Below are 24,962 nucleotides of genomic sequence, written 5' to 3'. Positions count from 1 at the left end.
AAGTAACTTTACTATGAAGAAAGTATTTTTACTCACGGCTTTTTCATCGCTCCGGCGATCGTAATGTGATTGACAGGAAATGGGTGTTACTGGGCGGAAACACTGCGTTTTAGGGGCGTGTGGCTGAAAACGCTACCGTTTCCGGAAAAAACGCAGGAGTGGCCGGAGAAACGGTGGGAGTGCCTGGGCGAACGCTGGGTGTGTTTGTGACGTCAACCAGGAACGACAAGCACTGAACTGAACTGTCAATCACATTAAGATCTCCGGAGCGATGAAAAAGCCGTGAGTAAAAATACTTTCTTCATAGTAAAGTTACTTGGCGCAGTCGCAGTGCGAACATTGCGCATGCGTACTAAGCGGATTTTCACTGCGATGCGATGAAAAAGAACGAGCGAACAACTCGGAATGAGGGCCCATGTACATGCACACACATTCACATTAGGGTTAATTTTGTTTGGAGCCAATTAACCTACCTGTGTATTTTTGGATTCCGGGAGGAAACCGGAGTACCCGGAGGAAACCCATTCAAGCACAGGAAGAGCATACAAACTCCACACAGTTAGAGCCTTGGTAGGAATCAAACCCATGACCTCAGTGCTGTGAGGCACTAATAATAACCATTACACCGTCCGTGCTGCATATAAGTTATAATACCTATATAGGTTCCAAGGACACTGGAGAAAATTGTATTCATACAGTGGGGCCCAAAAGGGGTTTCCCCTGTATCTCTGTGGGCCAGTCTACCCCTGGTGTGAAATATTGTGCTGTGCTACCAGCTATTATGTAAAAAGGAGGGATGGAGCAGATGTTTAAAACAATTGTGGTGACTATTATAAGTGCTAACGGAGAGAATTCAAAAGATGACTAAAGGCAAACATCTAGCCAGGGTTAGACTGGCCCACAGGACACAGGGGAGACACCCGGTGGGCCCCACTGCCTGGGGCCCTCCTCCTCTAGAAAACGGGTTCCAGACTGTGCATTTGAATTATACACTATGCATATGTTACCTATACTGAACAGGACTAAGGTGTATTTTCTACAGTGTGTTGCTGTTATTAATCTGGTACATTATCATGCATGCACTAGCAGTATTTGCTATATATATTTATCAAGGGGCCCAGACTGTGTACTCCCTAATGGTTAGCCAAACATCTGTGGTGGCTAGCCACACCCCCTCTGGATACTGTCCACAACCCATAAACATGGGCCCCTACCGCTGCATCCCCCCGGTGGGCCCTTCATATCCAGTCCGACACTGCATCTGGCCCAATGTATGCAAAATGATGAAATCTATCACTACAGCTTTTTTATACTGGTACATCCAATTTCATTCAACTGGGCAATTCATTTATCAGAAGAAGGGTATAAATACTGTATAGAAACCTGTATGGTCCTCTTAAGCTGGCTTCATATTTTTCATAAAATGCATCTTCTTTTGTTAATGACACCACTGTCCTGATGTTTTCAACAGCCTCTGTTGATATCTGAAGGAGAGACGTGGGAAAAATTAACATTAACATTATGGGGTATATTTACTAAAATTAGTATTTTTCCGAATGAGGTTAAAGTTCAAACTTGAATGACATTAAAAGTGTAAAATTGCAACTTTTTGAATTTATTACGACTAATTTACTAAACTGTCTTATTCTGCATTTTCGTATTTGCCGATGTCGATGTCATTCGTATTTTTGGCAGTGTTTTACGGGAGAGAATTGTAAATCACTGCCGACATTAACACAATGGGATATATTTACTAAAATTCGTATTTTCCCATTTGAGGTCAAAGTTCAATTACGAATGACATCGAAAGTGTAAAGTTGCAACTTTTTTAATTTATTACGACTAATTTACTAAGCTGCCGAATTCTGCATTTTCGTTTTTTCCGATGTCGATGTCATTCGTTTTTTTTGGCAGTGTTTTACGTGATTGACTTGTAAAACACTGCCGACTTTAATACAATGAATCTCGGACGGATCTGAGAGATCCGTGCTGGGCTTCATTGTGCACCTTGTAAAAATAATAAAAAATGTTTAAATGTAAAAAATAAATTGCGTGGGGTCCCCCCTCCTAAGCCAAACCAGCCTCGGGCTCTTTGAGCCGGTCCTGGTTGCAAAAATATGGGGAAAAAATTGACAAGGGTTCCCCCATATTTAAACAACCAGCACCGGGCACAGCGCCTGGTCCTGGTTCCAAAAATATGGGGGACAAAAAGCGTAGGGGTCCCCCATATTTTTGAAACCAGCACCGGGCTCCACTAGCCAGGTACATAATGCCACAGCTGGGGGACACTTTTATATTGGTCCCTGCGGCCCTGGCATTACATACCCAACTTAAATCAAGGGGTCCCCCCTCCAGCCACCCAAGGGCCAGGGGTGAAGCCTGAGGCTGTCCCCCCCATCCAAGGATGGCGGATGGGGGTCTGATAGCCTTTTTGTAAAAATGTGAATATTGTTTTTAGTAGCAGTACTACAAGTCCCAGCAAGCCTCCCCCGCAAGTTGGTACTTGCAGAACCACAAGTACCAGCATGCAGTGGAAATCTGGGCCCGCAGGTACCTGTAGTACTACTACTAAAATAATACCCCAATAAAAACAGGAGACACACACCTTGAAAGTATAAGTTTATTACATACATGCACACCTCCAAACATACATACTTACCTATGTTCACACGAGGGTCTGTCCTCTTCTCCATGTAGAATCCATGGTGTACCTGTGGGAAAAATTATACTCACATAATCCAGTGTAGATCGGTCCTCTTCTGTTCTTTGTATAATCCACGTACTTTGCAAAATAAAAAAACGGACACCCGACCACGCACTGAAAGGGGCCCCATGTATTCACATGGGACCCCTTTCCCCGACTGCCAGGACCCCCCCCTGACTTCTGTCTAAGAGGGTTCCTTCAGCCAATCAGGGAGCGCCACGTCGTGGCACCCTCCTGATTGGCTGTGTGCTCCTGTAGTGTCTGTCAGGCAGCACACGGCAGTGATACAATGTAGCGCCTATGCGCTCCATTGTAACCAATGGTGGGAACTTTGCGGACAGCGGTGAGGTTACTTTCGGTCAACCGCTGTCCGCAAAGTTCCCAACATTGGTTACAATGGAGCGCATAGGCGCTACATTGTATCACTGCCGTGTGCTGCCTGACAGATACTACAGGAGCACACAGCCAAACAGGAGGGTGCCACGACGTGGCGCTCCCTGATTGGCTGAAGAAACCCTCTTAGACAGAAGTCAGGGGGGGGGGTCCTGGCAGTCGGGGAAAGGGGTCCCATGTGAAAACATGGGGCCCCTTTCAGTGCGTGGTCGGGTGTCCGTTTTTTTTATTTTGCAAAGTACGTGGATTATACAAAGAACAGTGGAGGACCGATCTACACTGGATTATTTGAGTATAATTTTTCCCACAGGTACCCCATGGATTCTACATGGAGAAGAGGACCGACCCTCGTGTAAACATAGGTAAGTATGTATGTTTGGAGGTGTGCATGTATGTAATAAACTTATACTTTCAAGGTGTGTCTTCTGTTTTTATTGGGGTATTTTTTTAGTAGTAGTACTACAGGTACCAGCGGGCCCAGATTTCCACCCCATGCTGGTATTTGTGGTTCTCCAAGTACCAGCTTGCGGGGGAGGCTTGCTGGGACTTGTAGTACTGCTACTAAAAACAATATTCACATTTTTACAAAAAGGCTATCAGCCCCCCATCCGCCGCCCTTGCATGGGGGGGGGGGGGGGGGGGCAGCCTCGGGCTTCACCCCTGGCCCTTGGGTGGCTTGAGGGGGGGACCCCTTGATTTAAGGGGTTATCACTCCTCCAGGGTACCCCGGCCAGGGGTGACTAGTTGGGTATGTAATGCCAGGGCCGCAGGGACCACTATAAAAGTGTTCCCCGGCTGTGGCATTATGTAACTGGCTAGTAGAGCCCGGTGCTGGTTTCAAAAATATGGGGGACCCCTACGCTTTTTGTCCCCCATATTTTTGGAACCAGGACCAGGCGCAGAGCCCGGTGCTGGTTGATTAAATATGGGGGAACCCCTGTCATTTTTTCCCCCATATTTTTTAACCAGGACCGGCTCAAAGAGCCCGAGGCTGGTTTTGCTGAAGAGGGGGGACCCCATGCATTTTTTTCCAGCAAATGTAACACTTTTCCACCCCTTCCCACTGATAAACATGCACGGATCTCATGGTTCCGTGCATGCCTATCAGAACACAGTAAAAAAAAGGTCTGTTTTATTTTAGCATTTTTTTTATGATTTGTATTGTTTCACGGCAGTGTTTGGCTATTGCCATCAGTGTTTGTGAATTACACTTTTTAGTAAATTACCGAGTTCTACCAAATTACAGGTGTATTTGACCGATGGTGTATTCATTCGTATTTTTTTTCTTTGAGTTCCAAAAAAATACGAATGCCCTCCTCACTGCCGTGATTTGAGTTTAGTAAATTCCCGAGATGACACTTTGAAGAAAAAACACCATCTCGGTCAAAATCGGGAGCTTAGTAAATTTCCACCTATATATTAAAATGAGATCTCCTAACTGCACATTCACCAAATGAATGATGATGGCACATAAGTCACATACAAACTATTATTTTTTAAATAAGTCTATAATAATTGGACAAGAACCTATTACAGGACATAACTAAAATGGCATTAAAAGGAGAGGTAAAAATCATGAGAGACTTTAATCTTCCTGATGTAAACTGGGAGATGTCTGTTGCTAGTTCCACTAGAAGTAGGGGCATTTTAAATTCCCTTCAGGGAGCATCTCTCCACCAATTGGTGAGGGAGCCCACTCGGAAAGACGCAATATTAGACTTAATACTTACAAATGGAGACAGAATATCAGACGTAAAAGTGGGTGAAAACCTGGGATCCAGTGATCACCAAGTAGTATGGTTCATCATAAAGACAGAGATTGACTCATCCCATAAAAAAACAAAGGTGTTGAATTTTAGGAAGGCTGATTTTGTAGGGATACACACATGCTGCTAGGGGCAGGTTGTTGGTTCTGGGGAAAAATGTGTAAGCGATTATTTGGCAGAGTGGAGGAACTTGAAAGCAGTGCAGGAGAGGTGGGAAACATTAAAAAGTGCAATATTAAAGGCAACAGACCTTATATCAAAGGTATCCGGACTCCAGGTCGACAAACCTTAGGTCGATGCCAATTGGCCGACACACCTTAGGTCGACATGGACAAAAGGTTGACATGAACAAAAGGTCGACAGGAACAAGGTCGACATGGAAAAATGTCGACATGGGTTTTTCATGATTTTTTTCTTTTTTGGAATCTTTTCATACTTAACGATCCACGTTGACTACGATTGGAACGGTAATCTGTGCCGAGCGAAGTGGTAGCGGAGCGAAGGTACCATGCCCGAAGCATGGCGAGCGAAGCGAGCCATGCGAGGGGACGCAGTGCACTAATTGGGGTTCTCGGTCACTCTACAAAGAAAACGACACCAAACAAACATAAAAAACTCACGTCGACCCGTTTCCATGTCGACCTTGTTCCTGTCGACCTTTTGACCATGTCGACCTTTTGTCCATGTCGACCTAAGGTGTGTCGACCAATTGGCATACGACCTAAGGTGTGTCAACCTTTTTGTTGTCGACCCTGAGTCCCTGACCCATATCAAAAGTGTTAGGAAAAACACAAGGAAAGAAAGCCAGTGTGGTTTGCGAAAGAAGTAGCAAATATTGTGAAAGTAAAAAAGATGGCTTTTAGGTAATATAAGCAGACACAAAATAATGAAGACAATTAGATATATCTTGTTAGACAGAAGGAGACTTATGGTGCCCATACACTTGTGCGATTGCATTCGACGCGATATAGGGCCCGATTTGCCTTGAAGCTCACCTTGAGATAAATCGCACCGAAAGTGCATCTTTTGTGCATTCGATGCGCATACAATCCTGCGATTTATTGCATGCCCCTTACGACCAGAAATCGGGTGGTATCGGATGATCGAATGTGAGCACATCGCATGCTGACCAAAGCACACCAGATTTATCTGCAGGATTTCTGAAAATTTAAAATGAGGGCTGGTCTATCTGGGGGATATATAAACAAGCAGCCAAGTCTGTGCACTTCTGTTTGCTTTGTGACTAGAGAAGTTTGGTTTATACCTGCTGCCAGTGGCGTAACTACTGCCCCCGCAGTCCTCGCGGTGGCTTGGGGGCGAGGGGCTGCGGGGGCGCCACTGATTACAGCAGACTGACATGCGGACGAGCGCCCGCATGTCAGTCTGCTTTCTCCTTCCCGCCGCCGCTTGTTGGAGGGACACGGACGGCACAGCGTGTGCCTCTCCTGTGTCCCTCCTGCATCATCCCTGGCGGCCGCGGGTCTAATAGGGGGAAGTGCCATCCGTGAGCTCTAATTGGCTCACGGACGGCACTTCCCCCTATTAGACCCGCGGCCGCCGGAGATGATGCAGCAGGAGGGACACAGGAGTGGCGATCTGTGCCCTCCGTGTTCCTCCAATAAGCGGCGGCGGCGGCACTGGGGGGAATATCTGGCACTGGGGGGGGGATGTCTGGCACTGGGGCATATATGGCACTGGGGGGGAGATGTCTGGCACTAGGGGGGATATCTGGCACTGGGGCATATATGGCACTGGGGGGGATATCTGGCACTGGGGGGGGGGATGTCTGGCACTGGGGGGGATATCTAGCACTGGGGGGGGATGTCTGGCACTGGGGCATATATGGCACTGGGGGGGAGATGTCTGGTACTAGGGGGGATATCTGGCACTGGGGCATATATGGCACTGGGGGGGGATATCTGGCACTGGGGGGGGGGTGTCTGGCACTGGGGGGGATATCTGGCACTGGGGGGGGGATGTCTGGCACTGGGGCATATATGGCACTGGGGGGGGTGTCTGGCACTGGGGCATATATGGCACTGGGGGGGGGATGTCTGGCACTGGGGGGGATATCTGGCACTGGGGGGGGGATGTCTGGCACTGGGGCATATATGGCACTGGGGGGGGGGGATGTCTGGCACTAGGGGGGATATCTGGCACTGGGGGAATATCTGGCACTGGGGGCATATGTGGCACTGGGGGGGAATATATGGCACTGGCGGCATATCTGGCACGGGGGGAATATCTGGCACAGGGGGCATATGTGGCACTGGGGGGGAATATCTGGCACTGGGGGCATATGTGGCACTGGGGGGGGGGTATATGTGTACCTGGCACATGGGGGGGGGCTATATTTGGCACCGGGGGCATGTGAGTACCTGGCACCGTGGGGGAATATCTGGCACTGGGGTCATATGTGGCACTGGGAGCACAGCCCTAGCAACAAGGACTACCTCCTAGCAACGAGCATGACACCCAGTGCATGAAACACCTGACAACGAGCATGACACCCAGTGCATGAAACACCTGGCAACGAGCATGACACCCAGTGCATGCAACCCCTGACAACGAGAAGGTAATTGAAAAGTAATTAGAAGCCTTACTGTAGGACTTAATGTGTAATGGGCATTACGGTGTGTGGCATAATGTATCACGGACATTGCGGTGTGTGTCATAATGTGTCACAGGCATTACGGTGTATGGTATACTATATCGCGGGCATTGTGATATGTGGTATAATGTCTCAGGGTCATTGCAGTGTGTGGCATAATGTATCACGGACATTGCGGTGTGTGTCATAATGTGTCAGGCATTACGGTGTGTGGTATACTATATCACGGGCATTGTGGTATGTGGTATAATGTCTCAGGGTCATTGCAGTGTGGCATAATACATAACGGCATTGCGGTGTGTGGCATAGGGTATAACGGGCAGGGCATTGCGGTATGTGTCACAGGCATTACGGTGTATGGTATACTATATCACGGGCATTGTGGTATAATGTCTCAAGGTCATTGCGGTGTGTCTCATAATGTGTCACAGGCATTGTATGTGCTATAATGTATCAGGGGCATTGCAGTGTGTAGCATAATGTATAACGGGCATTGCGATTCCTGTCATAATGTGTCGGGGGCATTACGGTGTGTGGCATAATGTGTCACAGGCATTACGGTGTGTGGCATAATGTGTCACAGGCATTACGGTGTGTGGCATAATGTGTCGGGGGCATTATGGTGTGTGGCATAATGTGTCATGTGCATTATTGTGTGTGGAATAATGTCTAAGGGCCATTGCAGTATGTGGCATAATGTATACTGGGCATTACTATAAGGAGGAAAAATGACAAATAATGTAAGGGGCATGAATCAGGATTATTCTTCTTTCCTGTGGTGGCTAACGTCTGGGCGTGCAGGTTGCAAAACTGGGGTATAAGGTAGTCTTTTCCTGCAATACCACGCCCCTTTATGAGAAACCACGCCCATTCCAACAAAACCACGCCCCTTTTTTGCGCGCATATTTATCCCTTTCTTGCTCCCAATTATGCGGCGGGTGGGGGGGGGGGGGGGGCGCCAAAGAATTTTTTGGCTTGGGGGAGAAAAATTTCTAGTTACGCCACTGCCTGCTGCTCATTCCACATTGCTAGCTACCATACACTGATTTGTTCTGCTTGCATTACAAAGTGTTTCTATTTCTATACTGCTGTGTGGCTTGCATGTGTTACTCTGTGCTGAACATGAGGGGAGACAGGGAGAGAGCCCAGCAAAGGCAGAAAGAGAGAGATTTTGCTGGACCAAGGAGTGGCTGCTTAAGCGGCCTACTCGTTCCTACATGCCCCTCCTGGGTGAGATCAGGGACAACCGGGATGACTACCGCATCTTCCTGCACATGCACGAAACACCTCCCAGGAGCTGCTGCGTCTGGTGACCCCCCCTCATACAGAAGCGGGATACCAAATAACGGGTTCTTATCCCTGCTGAGGAGAGGCTCGTGGCCACTCTGCGGTTCCTTGCTACTGGACTGTCGTTTGAGGAGCTGAAGTTTGGGACCCGTATCTCTGCGCAGGCTTTGGTACACATCATGGTGGTCATTCCGACTTGTTCGCTCGGTAAATTTCATCACATCGCAGCGATTTTCCAATTAGTGCGCATGCGCAATGTTCACACTTCGACTGCGCCAAGTAAATTTGCTAAGGAGTTAGGAATTTTACTCACGGCTTTTTCATCGTTTAGGCGATCGTAATGTGATTGACAGGAAATGGGTGTTACTGGGCGGAAACACAGCGTTTAATGGGCGTGTGGGGAAAAACGCTACCGTTTCCGGAAAAAACGCAGGAGTGGCTGAAGAAACGGGGGAGTGTGTGGGCGAACGCTGGGAGTGTTTGTGACGTCAAACCAGGAACGACAAGCACTGAACTGATCGCACTGGCAGAGTAAGTCTCGAGCTACTCAGAAACTGCACAGAGATGTCTTATCGCAATATTGCGAATCTTTCGTTCGCAATTTTAAGATGCTAAGATACACTCCCAGAGGGCGGCGGCTTAGCGTGTGCAATGCTGCTAAAAGCAGCTTGCGAGCGAACAACTCGGAATGACCACCCATATCTGAATCCTGCAAGTCTATTATTAAAGTGCTTCAGTACAAGTACTGCAAGGTAAGAAAATGACACCACACATTGCTTGTCGTGTAACAAAATGTTTTATTTTGCAAACTGAATTTTGTAGAAAAAATGTGCTTTTTATTTCAAGACATCATTTTATTAAATATGTGGCCAACATGGTTAATTGTTAGCAAACAGTATACATTTTCATAATGCAGCACATGTGCATCATTACATTTATGAAATAAAATAAAAAAGCTATATATAGCGACAAATGTGGTGCATTATGATACTACGCCATAAAGTGGCACCGCATCCAGGGGCACAATGCACACATGGGGTAGGAAGATGGGTCCCCCGGTACCATCAACCTGCACCAAGTTGCATGTGTGCATTGTGGCCCTGGAAACGGTGCCACTCAATGCCGTAGTATCACAATCAGGGCCGGTTCTTGCCCTTGTGGCGCCCCGGGCAAAATATAGGGGCGTGGCTTAATACAGGGCGTGGTCAGTCACGCCCCCATTTGTAGCGCCGCTGAAAGGAAATAAAAAAAAAAAAAGTATACTAACTATACCCCGCTCCTGATTCCAGACCTGCAGACCTCCGCCGGCGCCGCTCTTCTCCTCGAATCTATGGGAGAGACGTCAGTCATGACGTCTCTCCTATAGCACAGCATAGGCACTAGAGGTCAATTATGACCCCTAGTGTCTGTGTCACAATGCTGTGCGGTGCGCGATGATGTCATCGCGCACAGCAAAGGCCCTCTCCATGAAGGGAAACTAGACGCTTAGCGTCTGATTCCCTTCACAGCAGGGGGGGGATCAGCTCCACGAAGGGAAACTAGACGCGTAGCGTCTGGTTCCCTTCTCACAGCGGGAGGGGGGGGGGGGACAGCAGTGATGCACTGACACCTGTTTTGGTTTTCAATAGATTCCTGACCAGTGTCATGAGCTCCTGAGCTCTCTCTATCGGGAGATAAACCCTTTTATGTTCTGTGTCTAGGATCATGCCTAGGCGAGGCAGATGAGCTGTAGAAACCAACTGCGACTTTGGAATATATAGAATCCAGTCGTGTTGCCGTTTCACTTCCAGAGAAAGTGATACGCTGTCCAGCAACTGCTCTCATGATCTCGCTTTTATGAGGAGATCATCCAAGTATGTGATAATAGTGACACCTTGCTTCCGCAGGAGCACCATCATATCCGCCAATACCTTGGTGAAATTGGTAATGACAATCCCGTACCGCAATTCTGAGGTACGCCTGATAAGGTGGATAAATGGGGACATGAAGGTATGCATCCCTTATGTCCCGATTCACGATAAAGTCTCCCCCTTTTCAGGCTTGCAATGACCGCTCTTAGCGATTCCATCTTGAACTTGAACCTTTTCAGGTATATGTTCAGGGATTTTAATTCAATATGGGTCTAATCGAACCATCTGGTTTCGGGATTACAACATGGTCGAATAATAACACCCTCTTGTTGAAGGAGGGGAACCTTGACCACCACCTGTTGAAGATACAATTTGCGAATTGCAGTTAACACTGGCTCCCTCTCTTGGGGGGAAGCCCGCCGGGTCATCGGTGAGGGGGCATCTTCTCACAGTCCAGCCTGTATCCCTGCAACACAATTTCTATTGCCCAGGGATCTAACAGGGAGTGAACCCACTTGTGGCTGAACTTACGAAGGCGTGTCCCCACCGGGCCTAGCTCCGCCTGTGGAGCCCCAGCGATATGCGGTGGATTTTTGTAGAGGCCGGGGAGGACTTCTGTTCCTGGGGACTAGCTGTGTTGTACAGCTTCTTTCCTCTGCCCCCAGCTCTGACAAGAAAGGACGCACCTCAGACTTTCTTGTTTCTTTATTCGAAAAGCTGCATTTAATAATGTCGTGCTTTCCTAGGCTGTGCAGGAATATAGGGCAAACTAGCAGAATTACCAACTATAGCTGTGGAGACCAGGCCCGAGAACCTCTCTCCACACAATCCTCAGCCTTCCATATGCCTCTTAAGTCGGCATCATCTGTCCAATGTATATTCTACAGGACACGTTAAGCAGAAATCGACATAGCTTTGACTCTAGGACCCAGTATACTCATGTCCCTTTGGGCATGCTTTATAATTATATATCTATCACTTAAGACAGCATCTTAATTTATTTATATGCATACTAGGGTCTCAATTACTGCTGATAAGGTACCTGTCCACGCTGCCACAGCGCTATAAACCCATGCCGACACAATCGCCGGTCTGGGTAGTATGCTAGAATGTGCACACTATCTGCAGGATCCCTGAGAATAGCTAGTGCAAACAGGACACCCAAGTGGAAGATTCTCAACACATCCTGGCCCTAGTGGGGAAAGGATACAGACTGAGAATTCTCTTGTGGGAGCTGCCGTCTCTTGTCTGGAGATTCCCGCTCTTTTTCCTCATGTGTACTCTCGTGTCAGGGACAGATGAGTCATCAGTGATATGCAAATCATCTTTTATTCCAATAATCATATATTGAATATCTTTTAGCCCTCTTGGCTGTAACTTTGCATTATCATAGTCGACACTGGAGTCAAACTCCGTGTCGATACCAGTGTTTGTTATTTTGGATAGTGAGCATAGAGAGACTCTGAAGGTCTCTGTGACATAGGGACAGACCAGGGTAGATTTCCTTTCTGTTCCCTAACCTTTTGTGCGTTAATTTTACCTCAGCACTTACACATATCCAAACAGGTGTCGGCGTTGTCGACGGAGACACCCTCTCACACACATATCCGCTCTATCACCACCTTAGAGGAGCCTTTTACCTCAGACATGTCGACACACGCGTACCGACACACCACACACACAGGGGATGCTCTATTTGAAGACAGTTCCCCCACCAGGCCCTTTGGAGAGACAGAGAGAGAGTATGCCAGCACACACCCCAGCGCTATATAACCCAGGGATTACACTACAACTCAGTGTTTACCCAGTAGCTGCTGTATACACAAATTTTGCGCCTAAATTTATGTGCCCCCCCCCTCTTTTCACCCTTTGTGTACCAGGATACTGCAGGGGAGAGCCTGGGGAGCTTCCTTCCAGCTGAGCTGTGAAGAGAAAATGGCGCCGGTGTGCTGAGGAAGAAGGCCCGGCCCCCTCAGCGGCGGGCTTCTGTCCTTTTATGTACTTTAATGGCGGGGATTTTTACACATATACAGTACTAGACTGTATTATGTGTGTTTTTATTGCCAAAAGATAATCTAATTGCTGCCCAGGGCGCCCCCCCCCCCCCAGCGCCCGGCACCCACCAGTGACCGGAGTGTGTGGTGTGCTGTGGGAGAATGAAGACAGGAGTCTTCAGCCGCCATTTTCGTTGTGTCTTCTGTCTTCTGGCTCTGCAAGGGGGACGGCGGCGCGGCTCCAGGAACGGACGATCGAGGTCGGGCCCTGTGTTTGATCCCTCTAGAGCTAATGGTGTCCAGTAGCCTTAGAAGCACAAGCTAGCTGCAAGCAGGTAGGTTTGCTTCTCTCCCCTCAGTCTCTCGTAGCAGTGAGTCTGTTGCCAGCAGATCTCACTGAAAATAAAAAACCTAACAAATACTTTCTTTTCTAGCAAACTCAGGAGAGCCCACTAGGTGTATCCAGCTCTGGCCGGGCACAGATTCTAACTGAGGTCTGGAGGAGGGGCATAGAGGGAGGAGCCAGTGCACACCAGAGAGTACCTAATCTTTCTTTTAGTGTGCCCAGTCTCCTGCGGAGCCCGTCTATTCCCCATGGTCCTTACGGAGTTCCCAGCATCCACTAGGACGTCAGAGAAATAGTGTATTCCTGTTACAATATTACATTCAATATCAGAATATCTCAACACTTCAGTGGGTTTATATGGTTGTACCACCACCTCTCACATAACCAGTATTGTTGGGGTTGCCCCTTTACAATACACTCACAGCTAAATGCTGTTATATGAGCCCTTCAAAGTGGACGGTGGGCCCATCTGTACCTTGAAAAAGATCCCAGTGAGGATCAAAATGCGTTGGTGGACTTCCAGTTTTATGGTGCATATACCTGGAGGAGGGTGAGATACATTTTCCTATATTTGGATCATCTTTAACAGTAGGGAAAAGCCTCCCCTATCTGGATAGAAAGTACACTTTTTAATTACATTTTATGGACTGAGTTGTATGGACTGCTTCCAAGCTTGGAAATAATTTTTTATGTTTTATTTTTGTGGAATAAATCTGACGTTTTATTTGTACATCGGTGGACGTATTCTATAATAAAATTGGAACCCACGGTGGATTTATTAAGGAGAAACGCCCAGAGTGTTTTTTATATGCGAAAACAACAAGTGGATCACAGTGAGTGGATTGCAGAGGGAGCAACCCAGACGTATTTATTCTTGTGGTGACGGGAGTCAACAAAAAGGCACTTTGAAGGGCTCATATAACAGCGTTCAGCTGTGAGTGTATTGTAAAGGGGTCAACCCCAACAATATTGGTTATGTAAGAGGTGGTGGTACAACCATATAAACCCACTGAATTGTTGAGATATTCTGATATTGAATATAATATTGTAACAGGAATACACTATTTCTGTTGGGTTTTTTTTCTCTTCTTTTATGTATTATTAAATCAATATCTACGAGGACAACGAGAAGCAACATTTTAGAGGGGAGTAAAGTTATATTATACTTAGCGCCGTCTTATATCCAATCAATCCCTTTTTTTTCTTGTCCTTTACAGATAGCTGACCGGTTGGCTGACATTGGGGGTCATTCTGACCGGATCATATGCTAGCTATTTTTTGCAACGCTGTGATCAGGTCAAAACTCAGCAAAACTGCGCATGCGTATCCATTGCAATGCGCAGGCATGTCGTACAGGTACAAAGCGGATCGATGCTGGGCGATGGATTTAACGAAGAATCCATTCGCACATCCGATCGCAAGAAGATTGACAGGAAAAAGGAGATTATGGGTGTCAACTGGTCGTTTTCAGGGAGTGGTTGGAAAATCGCAGGCGTGCCCAAGCGTTTCCAGGGCGGGTGTCTAACGTCAATTCCGGGACATGATCGCAGCGACTAAGTAAGTTCAGACCTACTCAGAAACTGCACAAACTGTTTTTGTACCGCTGGGCTGCACAAGCATTCGCACACTTACAAAGCAAAAAAAAACTCCCCCAGTAGGCGGCGACTATCTGATCGCAGCGCTGCAAAAAATTGCTAGCGAACGATCAACTCGGAATGACCCCCATTCTCTCTTAAAATTTTCTCTCTGTTTTGCCTATATACTGTAACCGAGACCGCATGGGCAAATAATTTGATATACTACAAAATTAGAATTGCGATTGAATTGACATTTTATGGGTATTTTTTGTCCCGTGTGTGGATGGTTGAAAGAATCTACTGTTAAAAGGTATTGACATGTTACACACGAGCATTTGATAAAGCCAATTTTTTTTGCTCCTCATAGAAATGTAAATTTCCCTTTAGACACCTTATTTAATTTGACAACATCAGTCTTTTCTAACATATCACGCAGATGTTTGCCCCGTGAATAACACGGCATTGAGGTGAGTATCCCTCAGATTAAGGTTATGATCTGTTTCTATAATAGGCCAATGTTTTTTTGAAAAAGAACTGATATCTGCTGATCTTACATTACATTTATTAACATAAGGCAAACACCGACGGTCCTCGTTAGTTTTTTTTACTATTTTAGTTTGTATCTTTCTGGTAATTGGTCTAACAACGTTCTATTTTAAGTAGATGATGTGAGAACAATGGGGGTAATTCTGAGTATCCAATGTCATGGAGAAGTATAGCCGCTCTGTACAATTATGTATGATAGTAATACATTTATATATGGTTTAAATGAGAATTGCCCCAGTGTCGTCCACAGATGATATGATATAATAGCAGAGGTGACGATGAAGGCGGCACTTATATGGACTTTCAAATATAATAATGCAAACTGCAGCAGCAAATACTGTAGATTCTAATGTTTCAGAAGTTTTAGTCCATCTTCAGAGAACAATCACTGGGGGTAATTCCAAGTTGATCGCAGCAGGAATTTAGTTAGCAAATGGGCAAAACCATGTGCACTGCAGGGGAGGCAGATATAACATGTGCAGAGAGCGTTAGATTTGGGTTGGGTGTGTTCAATCTGCAATCTAATTTGCAGTGTAAAAATAAAGCAGCCAGTATTTACCCTGCACAGAAACAAAATAACCCACCCAAATCTAACGCTCTCTGCACATGTTATATCTGCTTCACCTGCAGTGCACATGGTTTTGCCCAATTGCTAACTAAATTCCTGCTGCGATCAACTTGGAATTACCCCCACTACTAAGTGAAAGGAGCTTACCTAAAAAGATCCCAGCACCAGTTAGAATGAAACATTTGAATCTATTTTCTGTTGCAGTTTGCATTATTATATTTGAAAGTCTGTATGACTGCTGTCTTCATCGTCACCTCTGCTATATATATATATGGATACACAAATCCGGCACTCTGAGCCTGAGGACAGTGTTACCTCCTAGAAACTTGCTGGTGTGCCATCCAAGAGAAAATTTCCCATAGATATCAAAAAACACAGGCGGCACTCCCAGACTTGTAAAGGTGAAACCGCCTGTGTTTTTATATATATATATATATATATATATATATTTATTTATTTTCGTAGGCTGATAGTAGACTGATAGTAGTCACCTATTGTGTTAGGCACATATTGCACCATCTTTGTGCAGGCACAGGTGGAACTATTGCTGCCTGTGCTACACCACCTTTCCCACCACCTACTTGAATACCTTTCGCCTATCAATCACTGCTGTATACAGAACATCTTACCTACTACTACTCACAAATACCATCCCTCAAATGCTGAAATACCCCTCCTTCACCATTACTCCATGACCCCATACTAAAGCCACTGAGATATCCCTAACTCACCATCACTCCCTAACCCCATATTTTACCATCTTTAGCTCATCTCACAACCACTCCCTGACCTTGTAACTGACACACTGATATACCTCTTGCTCATCATCCTGACCTGACCACACAGTGGACACACAAATACCTCTCACTCACATCATGCCCTGACCACATAACAGGCACACAAATACCCCTCACTCACCATCATGCCCTAACCACACAGCAGACACACAAATACCCCTCACTTACATAATGCCCTGACCACATAACAGGCACACAAATACCCCTCACTCACCATCATGCCCTAACCACACAGCAGACACACAAATACCCCTCACTCACATCATGCCCTGACCACATAACAGGCACACAAATACCCCTCACTCACATCATGCCCTAACCACACAGCAGACACACAAATACCCCTCACTAACATGCCCTGACCACACAACAGGCACACAAATACCCCTCACTCACCATCATGCCCTAACCACACAGCAGACACACAAATACCCCTCACTCACATCATGCCCTGACCACATAACAGGCACACAAATACCCCTCACTCACCATCATGCCCTAACCACACAGCAGACACACAAATACCCCTCACTCACATCATGCCCTGACCACATAACAGGCACACAAATACCCCTCACTCACATCATGCCCTAACCACACAGCAGACACACAAATACCCCTCACTCACATCATGCCCTGACCACATAACAGGCACACAAATACCCCTCACTCACCATCATGCCCTAACCACACAGCAGACACACAAATACCCCTCACTCACATCATGCCCTGACCACATAACAGGCACACAAATACCCCTCACTCACATCATGCTCTAACCACACAGCAGACACACAAATACCCCTCACTCACATCATGCCCTGACCACATAACAGGCACACAAATACCCCTCACTCACCATCATGCCCGAACCACATAGCAGACACACAAATACCCCTCACTCACATCATGCCCTGACCACATAACAGGCACACAATACCCCTCACTCACCATCATGCCCTAACCACACAGCAGACACACAAATACCCCTCACTCACATCATGCCCTAACCACACAGCAGACACACAAATACCCCTCACTCACATCATGCCCTGACCACATAACAGGCACACAAATACCCCTCACTCACATCATGCCCTAACCACACAGCAGACACACAAATACCCCTCACTCACATCATGCCCTGACCAAATAACAGGCACACAAATACCCCTCACTCACATCATGCCCTAACCACACAGCAGACACACAAATACCCCTCACTCACATCATGCCCTGACCACATAACAGGCACACAAATACCCCTCACTCACATCATGCCCTAACCACACAGCAGACACACAAATACCCCTCACTCACATCATGCCCTGACCACATAACAGGCACACAAATACCCCTCACTCACATCATGCCCTAACCACACAGCAGACACACAAATACCCCTCACTCACATCATGCCCTAACCACACAGCAGACACACAAATACCCCTCACTCACATCATGCCCTGACCACACAGCAGACACATAAATACCCCTCACTCCCATCATGCCCTGACCACACAGCAGACACACAAATACCCCTCACTCACATCATGCCCTGACCACATAACACACACACACACACACACACACACACACACACACACACACACACACACACACAAAAACACGCTTTCCAAGATCTGATAAAAATATAAAACACCAACAGGAAATTGTATAGCATTTTAATTTCTGAAATTACCCCACTGGACCTCTCAGTGGTCCAGTTATTATTAATTCCTCCTCCTACCGTATATAGTACGCAGAAACTTCTTAGCTTTAGCTGTTGCTGTTATCCAACACTGGCCTGGGACACAGAAGTAGCCCAATTTAATAGAGGAGAGTGTGTGTGTGGGGGGGGGGGGGGGGGGGGGGAGAGGGTGTGTGTGTGTGTGTGTGTGTGTGTGTGGGGGGGGGTTTAGAAAAAGCAAAAAAAAAAATGGCACAAACACAGTATATAGAAATACACATAGAATATCCTATATAATAAAAGGCTAACGCTGCTCCTAACCTTTATTGGAGGATCCATGCTGCAAGCCACTACATGGTGCCTGACGGAGCAATTCCCCTTTGATCTGTATTGTGCTGCCCTCTCTGTATGTTATTTATTACCAGTTATTTATATAGCGCACACATATTCTGCATCGCTTTACAAAGAATATTTGCTCATTCACATCAGTCCCTGCCCCAGTGGAGTTAATAATCTATATTCCCTATCACATGTACACACGTTCACGCTAGGGTTAATTTTGTTGGGAGCCAATTAACCTATCAGTATATTTTTGGATTGTGGGAGGAAACCAGAGTTCCAGGGGGAAACACACACAAGTATGGGGAGAATATACAAACTCCGCACAGTTGGTGCCATGGTGGGAATCGAACCCATGACCTCAGTGCTGTGAGGCAGTAATGCTAACCATTACACCATCCATACTGCCCTGTATGTCCTGTGTCATGTTCCTGACATCATCTGCATGTTATGTATTGTGTTCCCGACATCATCTGTATGCTCTGTATTGTGCTATTCCCTCATCTGAATGTACTGTGTTGTGTCCCCAATAAAAACTGGGGAAAAAACTGACTGCCTAAATATTGTTGGTATATATCTGCCTACTGAGAAAATTGATGAGGATTCTCTTTATACAAATAAAACAATATTTATTATCCTGAACACATTTTTAAAGCCTTCACAGAATTCAGACATGTATAAAAACACATACAGTGCATAGCAAAGCCCTTTTTGGCTAAATTAGCTGGTTCATATAGGGTGTAAATTTGTTTCACCCATTGTAGGAAAAATATAGCAGTTCATACAAAAAATCCACATGTATAATGCAAAGGAATAATATAGGATAAGTTACCAGACCACGTTTAGAATTTAGATCATTAGTTGTAGACTCTTAGATGGAAATCGTCTCTTAAGTTAGCAAGTTCAGGTTCAGGCCGGCCACATCAGCATCTGAGACGCTGATGGATTATTGCCCCGCCAAGCAAATCAGTTAATGAGCTTAAGAGTCCAGGATGAGGATATCCCCAATGTATTGTTGTCTTGCACACACCTCCGGCCGTAGTAGTACCCCACTTCAAGCAGGTTTGGTAGCACTCAGGAAGCTTAGGTAGGTATAGTGATCTCCAACAGATACGTATCTGTGGGGAAACCTTCATCCTGGCTCATCAACCTATTTACTCAGCAGTGCAACAATCCACAAGCGAGTTTGGTGCCAGTGTAGCTGGCAGTGGATTTTTTGTATGAACTGTTATTAAAATATATTTTGCTATAATGGGTAAAACCATTTATACTCTATCTGAATAAGCAAATTTAGATAAAAGGGGCTTTGATATTTGTGTTTTTATATAAATTTATGTCTGGTGATTTTTGTACAGGTTTTATGTGTTCAGGATATTTATTTATTTTTTGTATAAAGAGGAGACTTCTATCAATTTTATCAATAGGAAAATATATAACCACAATAATTTGCACAATTTCCCCCCTTTTTTTATTGTGTATTGTGTAGAGCAGGCATGTCCAAACTGCAGCCCTCCAGCTGTTGAGAAACTACACATCCTAGCATGCCATGAAACAACTTTAGCATTCTCCGACAGCAAAACTGTGTCAAGGCATGCTGGGATATGTAGTTTCACAACAGCTGGAGGGCCGCAGTTTGGACATGCCTGGTGTAGCTGCAGTCTAAATGTCATTATATAACAATTTACTATTTTAATATAAGCATACTCTATAGCACCAGGAGTAGGTGCTACTAGTGAGGAGTAATTGTTTGCTCTTGATTTCTGTGTTGTGCCCCCCCCCCCTTGTGTCCACTATTACGCCCCCATGTACATTATTATGCCCCCCTCTGTGTCCACTATTATGCCCCCTTCTGTGTCCACTATTATGCCCCCATGTTCACTACTATACGCCCCCTCTGTGTCCATTATTATGCGCACCCTCTGTTTCCATTGTTATGCCCCCCTGTTTCCATTATTATGCCACCCCTGTATCCATTATTATGCCCCCTCTGTATCTATTATTATACCCCTCTCGGTTTCTGTTATTAGGCCACCACTCTGTACATTATTATGCCCCCATCTCTGTCCATTATTAGTCCTCCGGGTGTCCATTATTATGGGGATACAGTCAATTTGCCAACAACCAAAATACCAACAGTCAAAAGACAGACAGTAATTGACAATCAAAATCCCGACAAGTTCAAAATCCCAAAAAAGGAAGAAGTTTGAGGAAGGCCGCACAGGAAAAAAACTGTAAAATATATAGTTACCCCAGAAATAACTGACACTCTCGGGATATTCTTTCCCTTAATTGGTCAATTGTGTACCTACACCAGATTGGTATTATTGGTAACAAAGATTTTGACGGTCAGTGGTGCTACCAAGGGTATGGAAACATGTATCAAAAAAAAGGGGGCTTACAGAGAAGACAAAGATGACCCTGGTAGGGAGCACTCTTATCTGAGGTAACACAAGGATTTTTTATATTAAATGGAACAATCATAAAATTACAAATTTTATTCGGTATGCCTTAAAAAATTATTATTTTTTATTTTTTATATAAATCTACAAAAACCTGTGTGAATTCATTAATAAATATGTGATCATAGACGAAAATATGTTAGAGAGTATATGTATTCTTTTCTAAATGGCCTCAGCCAAAAACATAGAATATATTGAGGTCCGTATGTGTAATATTTCCCTTAACACAATGTGTTAGGAGATGAAGTGTATTTAAAAATTAAATAGTGTGACCATCATCTTATCAGTTATATAGCCCATAAATAGATTTCACAGGGCAATTGGTTTGAATCATAGGTCACTGGTTGGTTATTTTGATTGGGTCACCTGTACAACAGTACGGGTCCCTATTGTCAGCGAGAAGTATCTGTGGGGCTGTTAGTGGTGGACATAAACATATTATCCACCAGCCATGTAATACCGCCACCTATGTGAAAGAATGATTGGTTAATATTCACATGTATACTGAATGCAGGGGTATGCGACCCTAATGCTTTTACACATTAGCTCAAAGACGACACAATTGCTCAGTATCGATTAATCACTTGAAAGCAGGAGCGGAGCATTTTATCTGCAATGTACAATAATCTTTCAATATCTCAAAAAACTGTACATAAATCTCCAATGCGGTATATTCCTGAATGAGTGATATCCTTATCGTACTTTAACAGTGATGTGAGGCACATATATCCCATTCAATTTCTCAAAAAACTTAGCATTGGTCTCTAATGCAGTACAATCCTGAAAAATAAATTTTCTTTATCAAGTTTAAACAATGGTATGAGGTACATGTGTATTTCAATTTCTCTGTATTATTTTACAGAAATACAGAGTTCATACAATGAATATTGAAAATATGATTAAGATCGTATTTGAGGTATGAGGCGCAAGAACCTCAATTTCTCAAGAATTGTCAGGCAATTCTAATACCAATTCTTTAGCCACTGGATAGAGATGTATACAGTGGCCATGTTACAGGTATGACTACCCTTCTGCTGTTCTCCCGTCTTGCCAAACGGTATAGGACGAGGAATGAGAGAGGGTAAGTGCACCCAACTTGGCCAGAAGGAAGAAAGAGGAGGTATCAAGCAGAGAGACTTGTGGCAAGTGCTCTCTGATGCCTCGTAACAGGCAGTGCAGAGACTTAAACCTGCACGTAAGTCTCTAATGCGGTACGCTCCTGAAAGTTAATTTCCTTATTGTGCTTTGGTAAAGGTATAAGACATGTATATCTTTCAATTTTTTAAAGAACTGTACATAAGTTTCCAAAGTGATGAACTCATAAAGGATTACTTCCTAGTCGTGCTTATAACAGCGATATAAAGCACATATATCTCAGGAATACAAAATACCATGAATATTGGAAGATTTGATTAAGATCGTATTAGAGATATGAGGCACAGATACCTCAATTACTCACAAGTTGTCAGGCAGTTTTAATACCTGATCTTTAGGCACTAGATAGAGATATATACAGTGGCCATGATACAGGTATGACTACCCTTCTGCTGTTCTCCCGTCTTGCCAAACGGTATAGGACGAGGAATGAGAGAGGGTAAGTGCACCCAACTTGGCCAGAAGGAAGAAAGAGGAGGTATCAAGCAGAGGGACTTGTGGCAGGTGCTCCCTGATGCCTTATGACAAGCAGTGCAGAGAATTTAACCTGCATGTAAGTCTCTAGTGCGGTACACTCCTGAAAGTTCCTTGTTGTACTTTCAGATAAGGTATGAGGCATATATATCTTTTAATTTCTCAAGGAACTGTACATAAATTTCCAATGTGATATACTCATAAATGATTACTTTCCTTGTTGTGCTTTTAACAGTGATTTGAAGCACATATATCTCTTTAAATTTCTAAAAGGCCTGCACTTGATCCCTATGGCAATACACTCCTGAATTGTTGATTTTCTTAATTTGTTTTAACAGAGGTATGTGGCACATAGATTTCATCAATTTCTCAATAATTGTCAGACAATGACTACCATATTTACCCAGTATTTTGAATCTAATTGAGGTTATGAATTAAGCACCTTACATGTAGAGATGAGCGGGTTCGGTTTCTTTGAATCCGAACCCGCACGAACTTCACTTTTTTTTTCACGGGTCCGAGCGACTCGGATCTTCCCGCCTTGCTCGGTTAACCCGAGCGCGCCCGAACGTCATCATGACGCTGTCGGATTCTCGCGAGACTCGGATTCTATATAAGGAGCCGCGCGTCGCCGCCATTTTCACACGTGCATTGAGATTGATAGGGAGAGGACGTGGCTGGCGTCCTCTCCATTAGAATAGATTAGAAGAGAGAGAGAGAGAGAGAGATTGTGCAGACAGAGTTTACCACAGTGACCAGTGCAGTTGTTGTTAAGTTAACTTTTATTTAATATATCCGTTCTCTGCTATATCCGTTCTCTGCCTGAAAAAAACGATACACAGCAGTCACACAGTGTGACTCAGTCTGTGTGCACTCAGCTCAGCCCAGTGTGCTGCACATCAATGTATAAAAGCTTATAATAATTGTGGGGGAGACTGGGGAGCACTGCAGGTTGTTATAGCAGGAGCCAGGAGTACATAATATTATATTAATTTAAAATTAAACAGTGCACACTTTTGCTGCAGGAGTGCCACTGCCAGTGTGACTAGTGGTGACCAGTGCCTGACCACCAGTATAGTAGTATATTGTTGTATACTATCTCTTTATCAACCAGTCTATATTAGCAGCAGACACAGTACAGTGCGGTAGTTCACGGCTGTGGCTACCTCTGTGTCGGCAGTCGGCACTCGGCAGGCAGTCCGTCCATCCATCCATAATTGTATAATTATATACCACCTAACCGTGGTATTTTTTTTTCTTTCTTTATACCGTCGTCATAGTCATACTAGTTGTTACGAGTATACTACTATCTCTTTATCAACCAGTGTACAGTGCGGTAGTTCACGGCTGTGGCTACCTCTGTGTCGGCAGTCGGCAGGCAGTCCGTCCATCCATAATTGTATTATTATAATATATACCACCTAACCGTGGTTTTTTTTTCATTCTTTATACCGTCATAGTGTCATACTAGTTGTTACGAGTATACTACTATCTCTTTATCAACCAGTGTACAGTGCGGTAGTTCACGGCTGTGGCTACCTCTGTGTCGGCAGTCGGCAGGCAGTCCGTCCATCCATAATTGTATTATAATATATACCACCTAACCGTGGTTTTTTTTTCATTCTTTATACCGTCATAGTGTCATACTAGTTGTTACGAGTATACTACTATCTCTTTATCAACCAGTGTACAGTGCGGTAGTTCACGGCTGTGGCTACCTCTGTGTCGGCAGTCGGCAGGCAGTCCGTCCATCCATAATTGTATTATAATATATACCACCTAACCGTGGTTTTTTTTTCATTCTTTATACCGTCATAGTCAGTCATACTAGTTGTTACGAGTATACTACTATCTCTTTATCAACCAGTGTACAGTGCGGTAGTTCACGGCTGTGGCTACCTCTGTGTCGGCACTCGGCAGGCAGTCCGTCCATCCATAATTGTATTATAATATATACCACCTAACCGTGGTTTTTTTTTCATTCTTTATACCGTCATAGTCAGTCATACTAGTTGTTACGAGTATACTACTATCTCTTTATCAACCAGTGTACAGTGCGGTAGTTCACGGCTGTGGCTACCTCTGTGTCGGCAGTCGGCAGGCAGTCCGTCCATCCATAATTGTATTATAATATATACCACCTAACCGTGGTTTTTTTTTCATTCTTTATACCGTCATAGTCAGTCATACTAGTTGTTACGAGTATACTACTATCTCTTTATCAACCAGTGTACAGTGCGGTAGTTCACGGCTGTGGCTACCTCTGTGTCGGAACTCGGCAGGCAGTCCGTCCATCCATAATTGTATTACAATATATACCACCTAACCGTGGTTTTTTTTCCATTCTTTATACCGTCATAGTCAGTCATACTAGTTGTTACGAGTATACTACTATCTCTTTATCAA

General features: G+C 44.9%; 1 protein-coding gene across 1 annotated transcript in view; it reads right to left on the bottom strand.

Annotated features, from left to right (window-relative positions):
- Positions 1 to 24,962, bottom strand: part of LOC134929573 (ATP-dependent translocase ABCB1-like) — a 723,752-nt gene that overhangs the window by 108,472 nt on the left and 590,318 nt on the right. Inside the window, exon 17 of the mRNA XM_063925164.1 lies at positions 1,384 to 1,484. Coding sequence (XP_063781234.1) covers positions 1,384 to 1,484 — 101 coding nt within the window. The remainder of the gene's footprint in view (positions 1 to 1,383; positions 1,485 to 24,962) is intronic.

This window comes from Pseudophryne corroboree, chromosome 5, assembly GCF_028390025.1.
Source record: "Pseudophryne corroboree isolate aPseCor3 chromosome 5, aPseCor3.hap2, whole genome shotgun sequence".
Lineage (NCBI taxonomy): Eukaryota > Metazoa > Chordata > Amphibia > Anura > Myobatrachidae > Pseudophryne > Pseudophryne corroboree.
Note: the sequence above shows the minus strand (reverse complement) of the source record. Positions and strands in the feature narration are given on the sequence as shown.